This window comes from Suricata suricatta, chromosome 13 (genome assembly GCF_006229205.1).
Source record: "Suricata suricatta isolate VVHF042 chromosome 13, meerkat_22Aug2017_6uvM2_HiC, whole genome shotgun sequence".
NCBI classification, from domain to species: Eukaryota; Metazoa; Chordata; class Mammalia; order Carnivora; family Herpestidae; genus Suricata; species Suricata suricatta.
In genome coordinates, this window is record NC_043712.1 from 23,161,670 (window position 1) to 23,179,512 (window position 17,843).

At 47.6% G+C, this 17,843-nt stretch overlaps 1 protein-coding gene across 1 annotated transcript in view; it reads left to right on the forward strand.

Annotated features, from left to right (window-relative positions):
• Positions 1-17,155, forward strand: part of EPB41L4B (erythrocyte membrane protein band 4.1 like 4B) — a 134,542-nt gene extending 117,387 nt beyond the window's left edge. Inside the window, 6 exon segments of the mRNA XM_029919634.1 lie at positions 458-535; positions 6,886-7,002; positions 9,577-9,645; positions 12,214-12,331; positions 12,334-12,359; positions 13,221-17,155. Of these exon segments, the coding sequence (XP_029775494.1) occupies positions 458-535; positions 6,886-7,002; positions 9,577-9,645; positions 12,214-12,331; positions 12,334-12,359; positions 13,221-13,469 (657 nt within the window). The 3' untranslated portion in view covers positions 13,470-17,155.
• The last annotated feature ends 688 nt before the right edge of the window (positions 17,156-17,843 follow it).

Consider the following 17,843-nt stretch of genomic DNA (forward strand, 5'->3'; position numbering starts at 1 on the left):
ACCCTGAGATCAGGAGTCCCCTGCTCTGCCGGGGTGAGCCAGCCATGTACGCCCTGTGCATGTGAGTTTAGTTGCTTGAGGGCTTGACTCTCTTGATTCACGATGGGGCCTTTACTCTCTCTGTATTCAAAGGACTGTTTGAAGCATCTCCCCCTCCAAAGGACCAGTCAAAGAGCACAAAACGCACTTAAAGAGAAGTTGTTGGCACCTTTTAAAAGAAGGCAGTTCCCTAGCCTACACACTGCTTCTACCCATTAAGGTTTCAGAAAACATTTGGGGCTTGGTCTCTATCATTTATTTGCACACTGCTGGGCAAGGGAACAGTATGGGGGATGGGCAGGGTCATGAGCTCCATGATGGGAGGGAGGGAGAGGAGGGAGGAAGCTATTTTCTGGTGAAATCTCTTTATTGGTCCGGAGCCTTCACTAACCAGCAGTGTTTTTGTGGGCCGTCCTAGAGTCCCTGTGACCGAGGAGGTGCCTTTACCTTGGAGCCAGGCGATCTCCTGATGGACTTCACAGAAGCTACTCCTCTGGTAAACCTCCCAATTTGCTAAAACCAGAAAAACCCCAGACCTTAGAAGCGTCTGGACAGTGGGGCCGATGGACAGAGGTGGGCATTGCCGCTGGGAAGGCTGTTCCTTTTGTCCTGCTCACAGCCTGGAGCTCGGGGATCAGCCCTCTGCAGGGTTTGGGCACGTAGTCCCCTCCACCTCTCACCTCCAGGGAGGTGGCGCTCCCTTACCTCTGAGGGCGGCTGCAGGGGTCTGCCCTGCTTGTCTACTGCTCCCATAGCCTGTAGGGCTCCTCAGTGCTTGGGTCTTGGCTTCTTGGCTTTTCCTGGGCTGCTCCCTGCATCTTTTTGGGGCATCTTTTGCTGCCGCTTCCAACAACGTGCTGAGGTCTGAAGCACCGGCTCAAGGCCTCACCCCAGCTTTCCAGGCCCCTCATGCCTCCCTGCCATCCTCCATCCTCTGCAGACAGGTCTCCCCTTAGGGACGGTAGTCATCATGGGACCCCTGCAGGTCAGAGCCCTTTCAGGGGAGAGAGCACTGGACTAGGAGTCATGCAGGCCAGATCTGGCCCCAGTCTCTGTTCCCCTCCTCAGGAGCCTTGTCGTGGGATAAAGCCATTGTTTCGTCGTGTCAGCCTAAGAGTGTTTTAATGATCACATGAGAGAGAGAGCCCTTGAGGACCATAAGAGCACCATAAACGTGTGTGAGATAGTATTCATAGTATTAGATGACATAGGCAAACGTGGATGTACCTTTGGCTGGGCTCAGCCTGATACATGGTCCACACATGTGGAATGTGAGTCAAAATGTGAATCAAGGCAAAAACTACCTCCTGAGAGCTCTCACTGCACCCCTGGCTTGTGTGCGGCTCTGGGAGTGGACAGGGCAGCTAGAGGCTGGAGGGGAGTCGGGTTGATAAAGGGCCAGGATGGCAGGAGAGCAGTGGGAACCGTTTGGGACCTGTTCCCCGGAGGAGAATGTGCTGGGTCTGAGGGCTTTCTGGAATGCTTTCAAGAGGAAACAAATGGGACCAAATGACTAGGTTATAGGAAAGATCACCGTCTCTGCGTCAGCTGGCACAAGGAAGTCATTTGTGATGTATACCGTAGTCCTTGTCATCTGGAGAGTTGGTACCTCCTGAGAGCTTCGAGTCAGCATGTTTGGATAAACAGCTGAGAACCGACGGTGGGCGAGACCCCCCGCTCTGGGAACCTTCAGAGTTCCTTCCTTCCCATGTGGGAGAAAATGCAGCTGAGTTTCTTGACAAATTGTCAAGATAGGGTCACCCAGAAGCAGAGCCTTCCCTCCTCACCACGTCCTCCCCTTTGCACAGGTGGGGAAATTGAGTCCTAGAGTAGGGTGATCATAGGGGAACGGAGTTCGAGCCCAGGTGTTCCAGCTCCTTCTCCGGTGCCCTTTGCATCATCACATTGGGCTAAGTGTGGCATCTGGATTTCAGGAACTTGCCGCTTTGGAGAAGAGCAAAGCCTGGGAGAAGGGTTGTGTTTAGAGCGCTCCTCAGACTGAGACAGCAGAGGAAGGGGTGTGGGGGAAGGGGCAGCAGGTTAGGCAGCCTGGGCTCCGTGCTGCATCAGCATCCCCAGTGAGCATCCCAGAGGCCTTGCGCTCTAGGAAGTCCACGTGTGGAGGATGGAAGCCAGAGCAGCAGTCTGAGGACACAGTCTGGCTGGAGGGCAGCAATGCTGGAAAGGACCCCAGAACCCCCAGCACACAACCTGAGGGCCTATGAAGGCAGAAGGGAGAGAAAGCCAAGTTCCTAGACCCACACAAGAAACGTGCCGGGCAGGAATAGAGGACGGTGGAGGAAGATCTCTCTCTGAGTTTGCCTGTTGAGCAACTTCCAGACTGCTGAAGCATGTGGCAGTGAATGCCATAAGAGTCTATAGAAACCCCTAATGCTGTGAAACCCAGGGCCGAACTCTGTCTGGGGCCACTGAGAAAAAGAAGGCTTCATAGTGCTAGGGGTTTTAAGTATGAGTAGGAGATTGCTGGATGGAAGTAATGGACCACAGCATTCTATGCAGAGGGTACAGCATAAGTAAAATACTGAGTATCTATTAAAAGTTCTGGCTTATCTAAGAAGTTGAGGTAGTTTACAAAAAAAAAAAAATTATCGTGGCTCTGACAGGAGTGATGGGATTCCCTTAAAAGACCTTCATGTTGCAGATCCAGCTGGTAGATCTAATGGCCTCATCTTTATCCTTTCTGTAAACATAATGGTCTGAGATTTGAAAGGAAGCAGCATCTTCCAGGGACGCAGAGGTCCTCTGATCTAAGGTGCTAATGCTCACCAAGTGAGTGTCCTGCCTCTGCCTATATGGGTGTTGGCTGCCCATTGCTGGCATCTGCATCTCAGCTCTGGCAGTCAGGGTGGGGTTTCTGCCGGGGACAGAAGAGGTGGGGCGCGAGGGGTGGGAGAAGGAAGAAGGCGCGTTCCTTTTCTGAGGACACCTTGCTTGCATCTCTGGGCTGCTCTGAGCTCTGAAACAGGATCTGGGGTGCTGTACCCCCAGGCACGGGGCATCTGAGGTCCTTTTACTGCACCGAGACATGGCTGCTCGTTTCACGGCTAAAGTTTGCAGTGAATATGTGTTCTCAGGATGAAGCGTCCTTTGTCTTGTCTGTGTGGATTTGAGGTGGGAGTTCATGTCTACGGGGCGCATTCACACAGAAAGGATGCTGGAGGGCTAGTTTTTGCTATTAAGAGCCCACTCCATTTGGGCTTTCCTTGGCATTACGGGCTTTGACCCTGTTTCACTCCAGATTCCCGTCTCTAGCAGTGCCGAAGGGTCCTAGAGAGGAAGGGGGACTCTGGCAGCCTACTTCTCCTGTGAGGACCTTCCCTCTCCATCTACTCCTCCCAGCAGCATAGAAATATAACAGTAGTTCCCCCATCCTTGTGGAGGTGTCTCTGCCCCAGGGGACAGTGGAGGAGAGACTGAATTAGGGTCTAGGGCCAGATGAGACTCCCAAAGCTACATTACTACCCTGGTTCTTTGGGCCAGAGCGAGAAGAACGAGAGAAAGAGAGAGAGAAAGCGAGAGCGAGCGATCAAGTGAGCTGGGACCAGATTCTCCTGCCTTCACCCAACATGGTTTCACCAGACACTATCAGCACTAGTTTAACCCTTATGATTCCAACCCTGATGATCCAGTCTCTGTGTGGAGTGATTTTCAAAGAAACATAGTCCAAACAGCTGAGAATAACAAGTTTCAGTCTTTAACTGGCATCTCTCAAAAACCAAGATTAAATTATCACCTCCCTGGTAACACTTCTCAAATCACATCTTGCTTCCTTCTTAATTCTCTTGCACCCTGTGCGACTCCAAGGATTTTCATCCTCAAACTCTCCAAAAAATTCTTTTCAGCATCACTCTTGCAATGTTCTTTCCTCCTTTTCCCATATCTTTTCTGCTCCAGTGCCCAACTCTTTTCTTATGTAGTTCAGTTTAGCAGGATCAGCCCTACACCCTGTGCAGGTGTTGGCTGCCCATTGCTGGCATCTGCATCTCAGCTCTGGCAGTCAGGGTGGGGTTTCTGCCGGGGACAGAAGAGGTGGGGTGCGAGGGGTGGGGGAAGGAAGAAGGCAAGCGAGTAAAGGCACCACCCACTGTCCATTTGGTGTTTTCCTTTGGGAGGTGAGGTGGGCACATGCACGGGGTGCCATTGTTAGCAGAGTGGAGGGAGGGGGTGTTTACACATCAGTCGTGGCCCCCACCCTAGGTCTGGCATGCCAGCTTCTCTCCTCCAGTGACACACACCAGGAACACCTAAGTCTTCTGTGTTCCCAATGCTTTCTCTTTGGGGTTTGTCCCTCCCCTATCCCCGTACTTCACCCAGCTGCAAAGCAGAGGCAGTCACAAACTAGGTCTGTTCTGGGCCAGAGAGTATTAGTCAAGAGTTCATGTGCCAGGGATTAGACTGGCCTGGCCAGAGGAAGGTTCTATAGGGGGAAAAAACGGGCCCTGTGTTGGATGTCAGAAGGACTGGGTTTCCATCCATCTGAATAATCTCCTTTGTGTTTTGAACCTGATTCTATCAGGAGGCCTGAAGCTTGATCCGAAGTCAAGTCAGGGTGCCTCTTCCATCTTCCTGGGGATTCATCCTTCTCCAGGGCACAGGGAGCTGGATGGAAGTCTGTTTAGTTGTGATGTCATCTGTTTGCTGATACATCTGGGGCACTCCCTGCTTCTGCCATGCCCCTTTTGGGTGGGTGGGAGTCACTATCCTGCTTGGCATGAGAATCTCTACCTATTGGACATTCTGCCCCAGCTCGACCTGCGAAGAGGGACACCCATCCCTCTCTGCTCTTTAATCCCTGCTCCCTGGCCTCCACCTGTGGAGCACAGGCCCCTCTGGTCAGACTTCCTAATGTCAACCGCTCCTCACTCTGCCTCTGACTTTTCTCTCCAGTCCTCAAACTGGCAACCTCTTTTCATATCTGGATGATGAAGAAGCCTTACACATTTTCATTCTTCGTTTGTCTAAGCCAAAAATCTTTCTGTTCCCCAAAGAGTCAGATTTTAAAACTCAAAAGCCAAGTAGCTTAGAAGAACCTAGCTGCTTGAATGTGGAAAAAACCCAAGGAGGATAGGAAATGCTGGGAGGAAAAAATAAAATAACATGTTATTTCAAAATAGTATACTATTACACTGTTCTCTCTTATTTCCTGTATTTACTAACAGATGCTTACTTAGAAAGGTCAGAAATGTTTGTGGAATGGATCAACATTTCTTTACTATAAAAGCCCAATGCTAGGCGAAGCCTTCAGTCATTCATCATCATTTTCAGCTAAGACACTAGTGGTCGGTATGGATTTTGGCATCGGGCAACTTGTCTGTGTTTGTTGATCATTTACACCAGCTTTTATTTTCTTCAAAAAGCACACCTGAGTCCCTGTTTATCTACAGAGGCAAAGGCTCCTTGGCCTGGGGTCCCCGGTAGTGGGTTCTGGCTGGGGCAGTGCTGAGTACCAAGGCTGGGGACCTGGAGTCCAGCCCCCTGAAGTCTCAAAGACCATCTCGTGGAGGGGAGGGTTCATGCTGAGGACAGGAGAGAGCAGTGGGAGGGATTCTCAGCCAGCTGGTGAAATTTGACTGCAAACGGCTAATATGGACTCACTTGTTTCTGAAGAATGGATGCAGAAACAATCAAGAAGAGGGTCTAGAACCACGGATTCAGACTTTGCAGATGCACTTTTTCTGCATCTCCAAATCTGAATAAACAAGGCTGTTGCAAGGTAATGGTTATAAAAGCCGTTTGGAAATTGCCTAGCACCGCGTAATTGTAAAGAGGTCGGAATCAGATCGATTTGGAGACAAAAGGTGCCTGCAATTTTCTTGACCGTGTTTCAGTGAAACTTACCCAGAGACTGTACTTCATTGGTCGTGGCAGGATGTTACCAACTAAGGAAGCTCACTTGAACTAAAAGGGGCATGTATTTATGCTCTGGAGTGAACGGTCCCTCCCTGCAACACACACTAACCCTGCCAGCGGCCCCCTCTCCTAGCATCAGAGCATTCTCTCTTCACCATCTTCATCCTCACAAGTACAAGTGGCTGGACCTCTGCTGGTGCATGGCACTTACTTAGGGCTGGGGGGGTTACCCAGTACCCCAGGCGATGTGGCTTTTCTCACAATGCCTGATATCTTCCAGCTATGGCAACAAGGTGTCTCAGTGGTGATATGAGATGTTGAAGCCTGGGCCATTTGTATGGGAGTGGGGGAGGTCAGGGCCATTATGTTTTCTGAACATAGATAACAAAAAGCCATGAGGGATTAAATCCCAAGTCCATGTTCCCCCTCGCTGATGTATGTCTTTCCTGGAAGCACTCTGTTGGACACCTGCTGGCCACATGATAATGTGGGCCCTTACTCAGCAGAGCACAGGAGGCCACCAGGCATGGCAGGCCACCACGATCAAGTGTGTGGCCCCTCCTCATGTTCTCGCACGGCCAGCATCACTAATTCATCGTGGCTCTCTTTCTGGCTTGGCCTGGCCTGTGCTTCAGGGAGTCACTGCCAGACCCGCGCAGCTGGCACAGGAGACGGCCCCTGCCTGCCAACCCCGGGAATGGGGCTTTGATGGGTTGTTCTGCTTGGATAGTGGAGAAAACAGATGAGCGCCAGGGAGGAGGAGAGAAGGTGGGGAGAGGAGGGAGGAGGGGGCCTAGAAGCCAGCTGGCCAGAGGCTAGAAGCAGGCTCGGGCGAGGCTGGTCCAGAGCAGTCTGGAGTTGACAGATCCTTCTTGCACTGTGCTGTCTTTCTCTCCTTCCCCTCCCTTATGTCCTCTGCCTCCTCCCCTTCTCTCACCACCTCCTCCTTCCCTTCTCTCCCCTCCTCGCGAGCAGGCAGAGCCCGCCAGCGCCCCCCACTGTGCCCACTCTCGCTGTTCTCCTCCACTCTCTCCCCCCATGAAGGAAGAGACCACTGGAGTTTGCATGCACCCTCCAATCAAAACGAGGCTGGTAGGTACCCTGGCAGGGAGAGGGGCCTGGCCAGGAGAGGTGAGCCGGGCAGGAGCCACCAGGCAGCCACCCCACGGGAGTGCGTGAGCACTAGACCTTCCAGAAGGGCCCGGCTGACAGGTGCTCTGACTCCAGGATGGATCATAGTTTGGCCAAATCAGGACACATGGCTGCTGGCCTGCCCTTTGTCTCTAGGTCTCAGGAACCAGGAAGGGTTCGCTTTAGTAAAGCTTTGATAAGCCTACATGTCAAAAACCTTAGTTGCAATTCTATTGAAAATAAAAACTTTTTTTTAAACTTGTCTCTTCCTGCTATTTTTCAAGATAACAGGATGAGTGTCACATAACCGAAAAGGAAACAGCCATAATCCCAACCTAGCACTTATTTTTTATTCTTTTTTTTTCATTCCTACATGTTTCCTTCTAGTATTTATTTATATTCATTCATAATTTTGCAGTGTTAAATCATAGTATCCATATCATCTCCTGTTTTTCCCTTTTCAGTGAATGTTGGAGATTATTTCTCCTTGTTCTCGTTGCCACATTGTATATGACTGTGTACATTCCATCCGGGGAGTGGCCTAACTTAACTTAATTCACCTAACACATTCTTACTGGGGGACTGTGCTTTGTTTTCAGTTTGTTGCTTTTAGAGGGAACACAAAAAGCTTGTGCATCAGGCTAGACCCTGCTGGGTTCAATACTGTGACTTTGGCTTTCCTCCCCTTCTAAAGTGAGTCTACCAAAGGCAGCAACGACAGAAGAGGAAATATACTTTGCCACAGCTGAGCAACACAGAGTATACCTGTTGGGATAGATTTTTTTTTTCCTTAGGGAAAGTATAAAATAATTCTTTGAGGCTGCCAATGTTTACATTTCTTTAATAGCAGTAATAAACCTCTTTTCCCTTTTACTTCATAATGGTCTGAGAGTCTCATCTGTATGCAACTTTTCACTTGGCTAATGGTCTCAGAACACAGGCTGCACCGTTAGGCCTGGGAAGAGAATCACCGAGGGTCTTTGCCTACGTCCCCTCGCCGTGTCGCAGGCAGCCGCTACTGACAATTCGAGTTGGGACCCGGGTCTTTTTTTTTTTTTTAATGTTTATGTATGTATTCTTGAGAGAGAGAGAGACAACATGAGCAGGGGAGGGGCAGAGAGAGAGGTAGAGAGAGAGAGAAAATCCCAAGCAAGCTCTGTGCTGTTAGTGCAGAACCCAACACGGGGCTCAAACTCACAAACTGAGAGGTAATGACCTGAGACGAAGTCTCTTTAGACGCTTAACCAATGGAGCCACTCAGGCACTCAGGCACCTGAGTCTTAAGGCAGTTTGGGGCCCATCCTGGGAATTTTGAGATGTTTAAAGAGGCCAGAGAGAGTTTAGGGAAGGGGAGCAGGCGTGGACTGGACATCTCTGTGCACATTGCAGAGACATTGTCATTTGCAGATTGGTTGAGAAGTTCTCCACTCATTCAGAAAGCCTCAGCAGATCTGAGTGTGATCTGACACCTTAACCCCCATCAGAGTGACTCTAGGCTATCAAGTAGCTCCCCCAGGGTCCACGGACCAGCCCCTGGGAGAGACAGAAAAGCAACTGCTCACGTGCAGTGGTGGCCTCAGTGTCCTGGCTGAAGCCCTCTGGTGGCAGGTGGCACAGCGTGCATTCACTGGCAGCTATGCAAGCAGTTTCTGTGCCCCAGGGATGCAGCAGAGCTAATACCCGAGTCATTAGGCCCCTGGGCCTGCTGGCAGTCCTCTAGGCCAGTATAAAGGAATAAGCACACTCCACACTCCCCAAGGCCTCCAGGAGGCCAGAGACAAAATGACCAAAGGGAAAGGAATGGAAGCAAAGGCTCTTTTTGGCCCCGCGCCACTGCCTGCTCAGGCCAGTGCCTGCGCTCTGTTTCAGACCAGCTGTGTGCCGCAGCTTCCCCCGTGCTGGGCACTTCTGAGCACAATGCCTTTTATTCCCAAAGGCCACGGTGGCAGGATTCTCACCTGCTTCCAGGGTTTCCCCAAGGTTTTCCTCTGTGGCCCACAACTTACAGGGAATAGACCAGGGATACTTTCTGGCCTAATCAGTGCGTGCCTCCTGGTGCTGCCTGCTGTCACAGACTGTGTCCCAGGAGGTGGCCTGTCAGCAGCTTCGAGGCCATGGCCCGCAGCTGTGGGGAAATCATCAGCAACCAGGCAGCTCTGGCCTGCCTCATTACACACCCTGATCGTGGCCTTTTATGGATCAGGCCATACATAGGGCTCAGCATGCCTGGGGGGCCCACACAGCCTCCAGGGAGAGGAGTTCCAGGGCGAGGTAAGCATGGGGTCCCCTACAAACACGGGACTGCAGCCCATCATCCTTGCTGGGTCCGGGCCCGAACAGCGCAACGGACCGGTACAGATGCAACCACTGGCCAAAAGGCTTCAGGGACCTTCTGTGCGTTTCCTTATCTGAGCCGGGTGGGCTCTGCGTCTGCTCCCCTGAGCCCTTCAGTTGGACGTTAAAAGTGCACTGCCACAGATGCCCAGCCTGTTTTCTAATCCGAAAGTAACCCTCTGGTCTTTCTCTTTTTTGAAGATAAAAACATTCCCGGCTGATCCGGTGACCCCGTTTCCTGATGCTTTCATTACAGGGCCACAGTTCACCGTAAGTAGATTCAGAAGAACAGATCTGTGTTTTAAAATGTTGTTCCCACGTGGCGTGGTTTTCTCTGGAACTCCAGACAATGATGTCGACCGCTTCTTCTAATCCTATGAACTCTGTCAGGTTGGGAAGGAGTGGGGTTTGGGGTCTACCTCTTTTCGTTGTTTTATGTTACTGAGGTGAGCATCACATAAGTAAAAATGACCATTCCAAAGTGATCTGTAGTACATTTAGTGTCATGCAACTATGACTTCTAGTTCCGAAACATTATCACCTCCAGAGGAACCCTCATTCCCATTACACAATCACTCCCATAATCCCATACCCCCCCGCACCCCGCCGCCACCCGCAGCCCTTGTCAATCACCAATCTGCCTTCTGTCTCTGTGGGTTCCCCTAGTGTGGATATTTCACATAAATGGAATCATATGATACGTGACCTTTTATGCTGCTTTCACTGAGCGTCATGTTTTTGAGACGTATGCACATGGTAGGGTATATCAGTACTTCATTTCCTTTTACGGTGGAGTAATACTCCATTCCATGTATATGCCCCACTTCGTCACTCCATGCATTCACTGCTCGGTATTTTGCTATTGTGAATAATGCTGCTGTGAACATATGTGTACATGGATTTGTTTGAGTTCCTGTTTCCAATTCTTTTGGCTTGGATCTACATCTTGATAATGGTATGTTCTTAGGTAAGTTGCTTCGCCACTCTCAGCACCAACCTCCTCTTATTTGAGTAGAAATAGTAATATGAATATCCTCCTTGTATCCATTTTAGGCAAGGATGAAAAGCGATCAAGAATCTGGCAGAACGTTACCAACCCCAGAATGTCCCGCAGGTGTCAAGTGTGGTGGTTGTTTCTCAAGACTGGAGAGCCAGGGGGTGCCATTAATGAGAGCAGGTTGTCATGACGACTGGCTTCTGGTCCCCACTGCCCTTTGCGTCACAGGGCAGCTTATTTAAGCTCTGCAAGATGTCGAAGTACTCTTAAGCATTTAAACGCTGTAGTTTCCTCATCTGCAAAATGAATGAGTTTGATGATTTTCAGGCTTCTTTTCAGCTGCAAGTCTTTTCTTTAAATGAAAGCTTCTGCAGAACTCAACTATATAATGAGTGGCTGCATGGAGCAGAAGCAGGGAGTCTAGGATCACCTCTTCTTTCCCCTCACTGTCTCCTCCTTCCAGGGATCAGAGTTTGTAATTCCTAGAACTGAGTGATCCCTGCGGCTCCTTCCAGAGGCTTTCTGGCAAGCCCGAAAGTGGTGAGATGGGCTTGGGTGGCCTAGAGGTAGCCAAAAATGCAGTCTCATGAGCTAGGTGAGGGGCGCTACCTGAGGTGTTTTTAGCCACGTGGAAAGAGAGGGAGGGAGCAGTGGCTGGTGCAGCTGTCAGAGGTTTGAAAATAAGTAAGAAGGTGTCCAGCAGTCCAGGCAGAGGCAAAAACAGGTTCCTAGATGAATGCATTTCTAAGGTCATGAACTGCTTCCAGCACCTGCCTTGTAAGAACCAGAGGGCCCCAGACACAGGGACGGGGCCAGGCTGTTAAATGCTACCACCCCTCCATTCATCCTGCCCCTGCAGTTTCACTGGGCACAGCTCCCCAGCCGGAAGCTCCACCTCCACTCCCCTCAGCTGGCCCGAGCCAGGCCCTCTGGCCTCCTGCCCAGCCTTGGCAGTGCTGTGAGACACCCAGGGAAGGCCTTCCTGAAAAGCTGGGGGCCAAGATGGAGCAGGAAGCCAATGTCAGACACCACACTGGGACTTTTAAGAACTAGGCAAGGGTGGCTTGAGGGCAGCAATTTTACCAAGTTTCAAGATAATACTGATGCCGCTCCTCTGGGGACCATACTTTGGGAAGCACTGCTATAGTGGTGACAAACACCAGTGATGCATTCAGCTAGTCCTGGTTCTAAGCACTTACTGTGTGACCTTGGGAAAATTACTTAATCTCTCTGGGACTTACTTTTCTTGTTCATGAAATCACCTTTAAGATATGCATTTTTTCACCTTTTAAATCAGAAAATTCATTATAGTAGTGGGCATGATAAAGTTTGGTTATGTTTTTCATTCTCTGTGGCACATGCAAAAATGGGGGCTCTTAGAATTGATGGTGTCTTATGTGATGAAATACGACCTCTACCTGAAGAGTTGTCAAGAGGGGCACCTGGGTGGCTCAGTGGTGAAGCGTCTGGCTTCGGCTCAGGTCATGATCTCATGGTTTATGAGTTCGAGCCCCGCGTCGGGCTCTGTGCTGACAGCTAGCTCAGAGCCTGGAGCCTGCTTCTGGTTCTGTGTCTCCCTCTCTCTCTGACCCTCCTCTGCTTGTGCTGTCTCTCTCTATCTCTCAAAAATAAATAAAAAACATTAAAAAAAAAAAAGAGTTATCAAGAGGTCATATATGTAAAATGCCTGGCACAAAATAAAATCATTAAATAAGTGGTCATTGATTTTAGCTATTATTTAAAAATGTGAAGAACTGTTTGGTAAGGCTTAGGGAGTAGCTGACGGTATAAAAATGGAACCCAAATTGAGGTTGACTTCCTCTTTTCTGTTGCCTCGACAGGCGGATTTTAGGGACAGTAAATTACAGTGCTGTCCTGGCCAGTCTTCCCCACTGATTCCAGCAGTGACCCTGAGGCCTTTGACTGAGACCATCTCCACAGTGCAGACCATCTACACCACTCGGAAGCCTGTCTCTCTGGCAGCCAGGTGAGTCCCAGGCAGGCAACCCTGGTGACAGGCAGGTCAGGCATAGGCTCCGGTTTCATTGTGGTTTTGACATCTATAAGCCTTTTATTTATTCTTTCATTCATTTATTCAGTGAGTATTTATTAAAACGTCTACAAAGGCTAGATAGTATTCTAGGCCCTAGGGATGTTTACTGAGCAAAACATAAAAGTCCTAGGTTTATGGAGTTCAAAAATTAGTGTTGGAGGAGGTGAGGCAGAGATTAAACAAGTGTGTGTGTGTGTGTGTGTGTGTGTGTGTGTGAGAAGAGAGAGAGATGACAAACTAAGGGGGGAAATGAAACCAACAAGGGCAATAGAGCATTCTGGGATGGCCTCATTGAGGTGGTTTTTAAGCAGAGACCTGAGGTGGGGAGGGAGCATACTCATCTCTGGGAGCAGCCAATGCTAAGGCTTCTAAAATGGAGCGTGTCCGGGATAGGTAAGGAAGAGTAAGGGATCAGTGTAGCCAGAGCAGAATGAATGACAGGACCCTGGACCTCTTCCCATTCATTCAGAAGAGCTTTACTGAGAGACTGCTATGTCCCAGGTCCCGGAGCTGGGCTCTGGGGTGAGGCTTTGGGGCTTCAGAGATGAATGACACAGTTAGTCCGTCAGCAAGCAGTGCCCTGAAGAACCCTGAGTCTGGTGGGGGAAACCGGCAGGCAGCCCGACGATTTCAGGTCATTGTAACCCTAGTACATGTTGGGGGCCCTTGAGGAGCCTGAAAGGGAAGGTCGGGAACTGAGGTAAGGGAAGAAGATGGGGGAGATGCATTTCAGCTGAATCTGTTTTTTGTCGTTTTGAATGCAATCTCATGATTTTGTCACCTACTCTTCTCCAGTGCAGAGACGCTCCGGCAGGAACTGGAAAGAGAGAAAATGATGAAAAGACTATTGATGACCGAACTGTGAAATTCTCCCCTTGTTGCCTGGAGGATGGCATGGTGCCTTCTGTCCGTTTCCTTTCTTCGGGCTTTGTGTGCTCACTCCAGCACAGCACACAGATGTGTGCTCTGTTCACAGGTCTCCGCGGCCGGTTGAAGCCAGCTTCTGGCTTGACTTCATCGGAGAAGTTCTTCTCTGTCTTCTGAGTGTTAGAGGTTTTCTGCTACTCAGTATAGATGGGACGGGATTTGGTAAGCCTAGGAGAAGAAAGATGGGGAAATGGGATTCCTTTTTAGTACTTCCTGTGTGTAAACATTAATAACCACAGGGGGTTAATATGGCACCGACTCCTTTGCTATCAGTCCCAACCATGATTTTGTATGATTGAAACTTGCACCAAGCTTTGACCGTTTGTTAAAGAGTCATTTTTAATGAGAGAGTAATTCTTTACTGCTGGTTTTTCATTTACACTGGCAATTATACAGATCTTATACAGTCCTTAACACTCATTTTTATTCAGACATGAATCGATGAACTAAAAAAAAGAAAAAGAAAAAGAAAAAAGTTGTGATCACCAGGACTGAAGCACTTTCAGCAAATCCGAAATATAATTTAACTCGTGGGTTTGTTGGATATGATATTATTTAAGATAAACAGAACTTTTCACTAAACCCAAAGTAGGAAATTATAGCTTAAATTGTCTGAAAATCCTTTACAAGGATAAGATAGTTCAATACCAAGATTCATTTGGGTGTTCCACAAAGGAAAATTATTTCTAAAGTTGATCAATTCTTGTCCTGTTGATAGAACCTTGACCAGATGACACTTCGCTCTCTTTTTATATAGTTTCAGGAAATGGGTTTTTAAATTTTTATTACGCACTTGAACAACTTTGCAGGAATAAAGGCACCCCCTAGCCACAAACTAGCCCTCTAAATTGTTGCCCAAGCTCTCAATCAATATGCACACATTTTTTCATAGCTGTGATCAGTGTGTACATACTTTTTGGTTGTATTTCTCCACCTAACACATATCTTCACTTTTTAACACAGATCCTGCTCTCACCAATTTAATGTCTCTTGATCCACATAACATGGTTAACCTCACTTCTCCCCATTATTAGATACTTGGGTTCTATTCAATTTTTCACTCTTATAAATAGTGCTGCTATGAATGCTTTTGTAAAAGATGCTCCTTCCTTTGGATTCTTCCCTTAGGAATATCTCCAAAGAGGGATTACAAGGTCAAAGAGCATGAAACACTTTATAGCTCTTGTTTCATATTGCCAGATTGCTTTCTAGAAAGATCCAATCTCTGGGTTGGAAGGACCTTAAAGGTCATTAGTTCAACTCCCCTGTTCCCTCTGAATGCTTGAATTGTCTACAATTTATAATGCCACCAGCAATGTATAGGCATTTCTACTTACCAGTAGTTCTGCTAGTATTGGGTTTTGCCATTTTAATTTATTTTTGCTTGTTTAATAGATGTGTATAGTTGTTCTTGAAAGGTTGTTTTCTTTCATTAATTGCTAGCAAGGCTGAGCACTTCTCCATGTGATGATTTACTAGCTGTATTTCCTTGTGTGTAGAATGTCCATCCATTTCTTATGACCACTTGTTAAGTGGAATTGCTCTCATATATTTGTATCAGAACTGTATTTTTATGTTGTATAGTTTGCTCTCCTGTCCCTATCCTTAAAACTGAATGGTGCCAATAATTTGATACTAATGATTATAAAAAAAGTAATGCCTCATTTACTAGCATTGTTGTAAAATGAGGTATGTGAGCAAATATTCAGATAACAGAGGATTAACCCTTTAAGTGCTGAACTTTAAAATTTTAATATTTTTTCTTTTGAGGGAAATCTTTCTAAAATGCATTACGCACTTCCCTGCCTTAGTAAACAGAGTATTCTAGAGAGTATTTCACCTGTTCTTGATGAGTCATGGTCACCATGTAAAAATCAGCCCCTTTTGTACCTTGGTGTGGTGCAGTGATGCCATCAGGAGCTATCAAACTACATAGGGCTTGGCTTTGCCTTTCACAGATTATTGTGATGTTTTCACTGATGAACTTTACTGCTTTCTGCTCTATTGGTGAAGCCATCTGGGGCATTTGTGGTGTTTGGGACTTTTTACTCCCATACTGCATGACCCCTGGCTATACTTTGAAACAGCTTTATTTGTTCTTTATCTTGTGCACACGATGCAAACGTGTTCCTGTACAAGACCGGGGAGCTCTCTGTTTCTAGGGTTGTAGCCTCTTGCCAATCCAGCACCCTCCTCCTCTTCTAACCTGCTTTCTGAGTCTTCTGCTCTTCACTTCCTGCTCTCTGACGGAAACCTCCAGGGCAACACGGAAGTGTTCTTGGGGAAGCCAGGAGACCAAGTGTGACCGATGTGTCAGTTGTGGTCTGCTACTGAGGAGGGATGCATGGGCTTTTTTGGACGCTGTTTTTGGGAGGCTCTGAGCCTCCTGCTTTTCTCCCCACATCCCCCTGGGTTCACAGATGCTTCAGAAGTCGATGTCACTGGAAGTCTGATTGCAAAAAGTTGGCTGTTACTGTATATGAAAACCCAGTACCTTTGGCAGCTCAGCTCTAACCAGTAAAATCAAAGAGATTCCATTGTTTCAGCAGTTGTCCTGGTTATTTGCCTACTTAAATAAGACAGGTGCTTGGCATGGTGGCCTGAGGAGATGACATCATGTTGGGTAGATTCCTAGGGACAAAAATGAATTGCTATAATTGCTTAACCTTTCTTTATATACTTAAAACGACAGCACCATACGGTCACACAACACATACCTTATGTCTGAGATGGGGCCCAGCTTGTTGACATAATTGTGTCGCAATAAGGGCTCCAACTGTGGGCCACAGACTCCTGGTGGGCATGGGTTGGGGTACCACAAGGGCCTGGGAATCCTGCAGTTCACAGAGTTTGTGGATTGTAGACAGCATAGAAGATCCTTATGTTTGAAGAATTTAGAAACTAGGTCCTAAAGCATTCAGAATCATCCCATCTGAATGCACCCCAAATTTTGTATTCCCAAAATATCGCAGGGATATCCTAGAATCTTTATCTTTCTTTTAGCATCTCAGTTTTTTTTTAAACTTGAAATTTATCATTTAAACCATTTTAAAGCATACAGTTTGGTGGGGGCTTTTTGTATGCCCCCAATGCTGTGCAAACATCACCACTAATTCAGAACATCTCCATCGTTACCAAAAGAAACTGCCTATCCACAGTGACCATCAATTCCCCCCACCTCCCTTAGCAACCACTGATTTACTCTCTGTCTCTGGATTTCTGCCTATGGATTTGCCTATTCTGGACATCTCATATAAATACAGTCGAACAAGATGTGGTCCTTTGTGCCTGGCTTCTTTGACTTACCACAGTGTTCTCAAGGTTCATCCATGTTGTAGCATGTATCATTACTTCATTCCTTTTTATGGGTGAATACTATACCACTGTATGCTGTACCACATTTTGTTTATCTATTCATCAGGTGATAGACATTTGAGTTGCTTTCCCTTTTTGGCTAATATGAATAATGTCAACCTTCATGTACAAGTACTGTATGAACATATATGTTTTCAGTTCTCTTGGGTATATAACAGATTGGAATACAGCTGGGTCATATGACAATTCTATGTTTAACTTTTGAAGGAACTATCAAGATCATAGCTTGTATTTCATAAGCAACCAAAAGTGAAAGAAAACCACGTATACTAGGCGGTCAGAAGAATGGGTATATCTGTTACTGGTCAGACACTGTAATGCAACACTGAGAGGGCGTTTTTATAAAGAAAAACGTTGTTTTAGAGAAACAATTTTGATGAGAAGAGAAAATAAAAGTGCTGTCTTTTAAAAATGAGAGTGAAATTAAACTCAGGTGCATCTCCAAGTTCTTGTTTGAATTGCTGGCTCTTGGTTAGCCAGTAGGCTCAGAATGTTCAGGAAATGTGCTTCCTCCTGAAAATGTACACTATTGAGAAAACCACAGTATTTCTTGGCTGCCCAGTGAATTCACATCCCAGGGGAGCAGAGGGTCTCTGAAAAACCCTCTGAGGTAACAAAGAGGGAAACAGGGTTCAAATCTTATAAAAAGGAAACCCCAAAGGTAATTTAAGTGAATGGGAGAGAACCCACTGAGAAGAAGCAGCCAAGTCAGTAGGGAATTGAGAATTGGAGTAGATTCCAAGGCCCTGGTGAGGCATGCAGACTTTGAGTGACTGGTGATACCTATGAGTATTCTCCTTAAAAAAAAAAAAATCCATGTATCACATGCCCTAGCACTTTCATAAGGTCCTCACACCACCCCTGGAGCCCATCTGTGGGCCCCTTTGAGCCCAGGGACTCCAAGTCTCTTGATCATTGAAATCCACAGATTACCTGCAAGCCTCATTTTAGGCTGTGGTTGCAAACCCACCTCCAATACCACCGCTCCCCCACATCCCCTGCCAAAACAACAACAACAACAAAGCCCACATGGTTTTATCAAACCAATTTACTGGAAGAATGAGCTGGTTTTCTTGTGCTTTCTATCTGGCGCCATCACTGTTCATTGTAGTTATT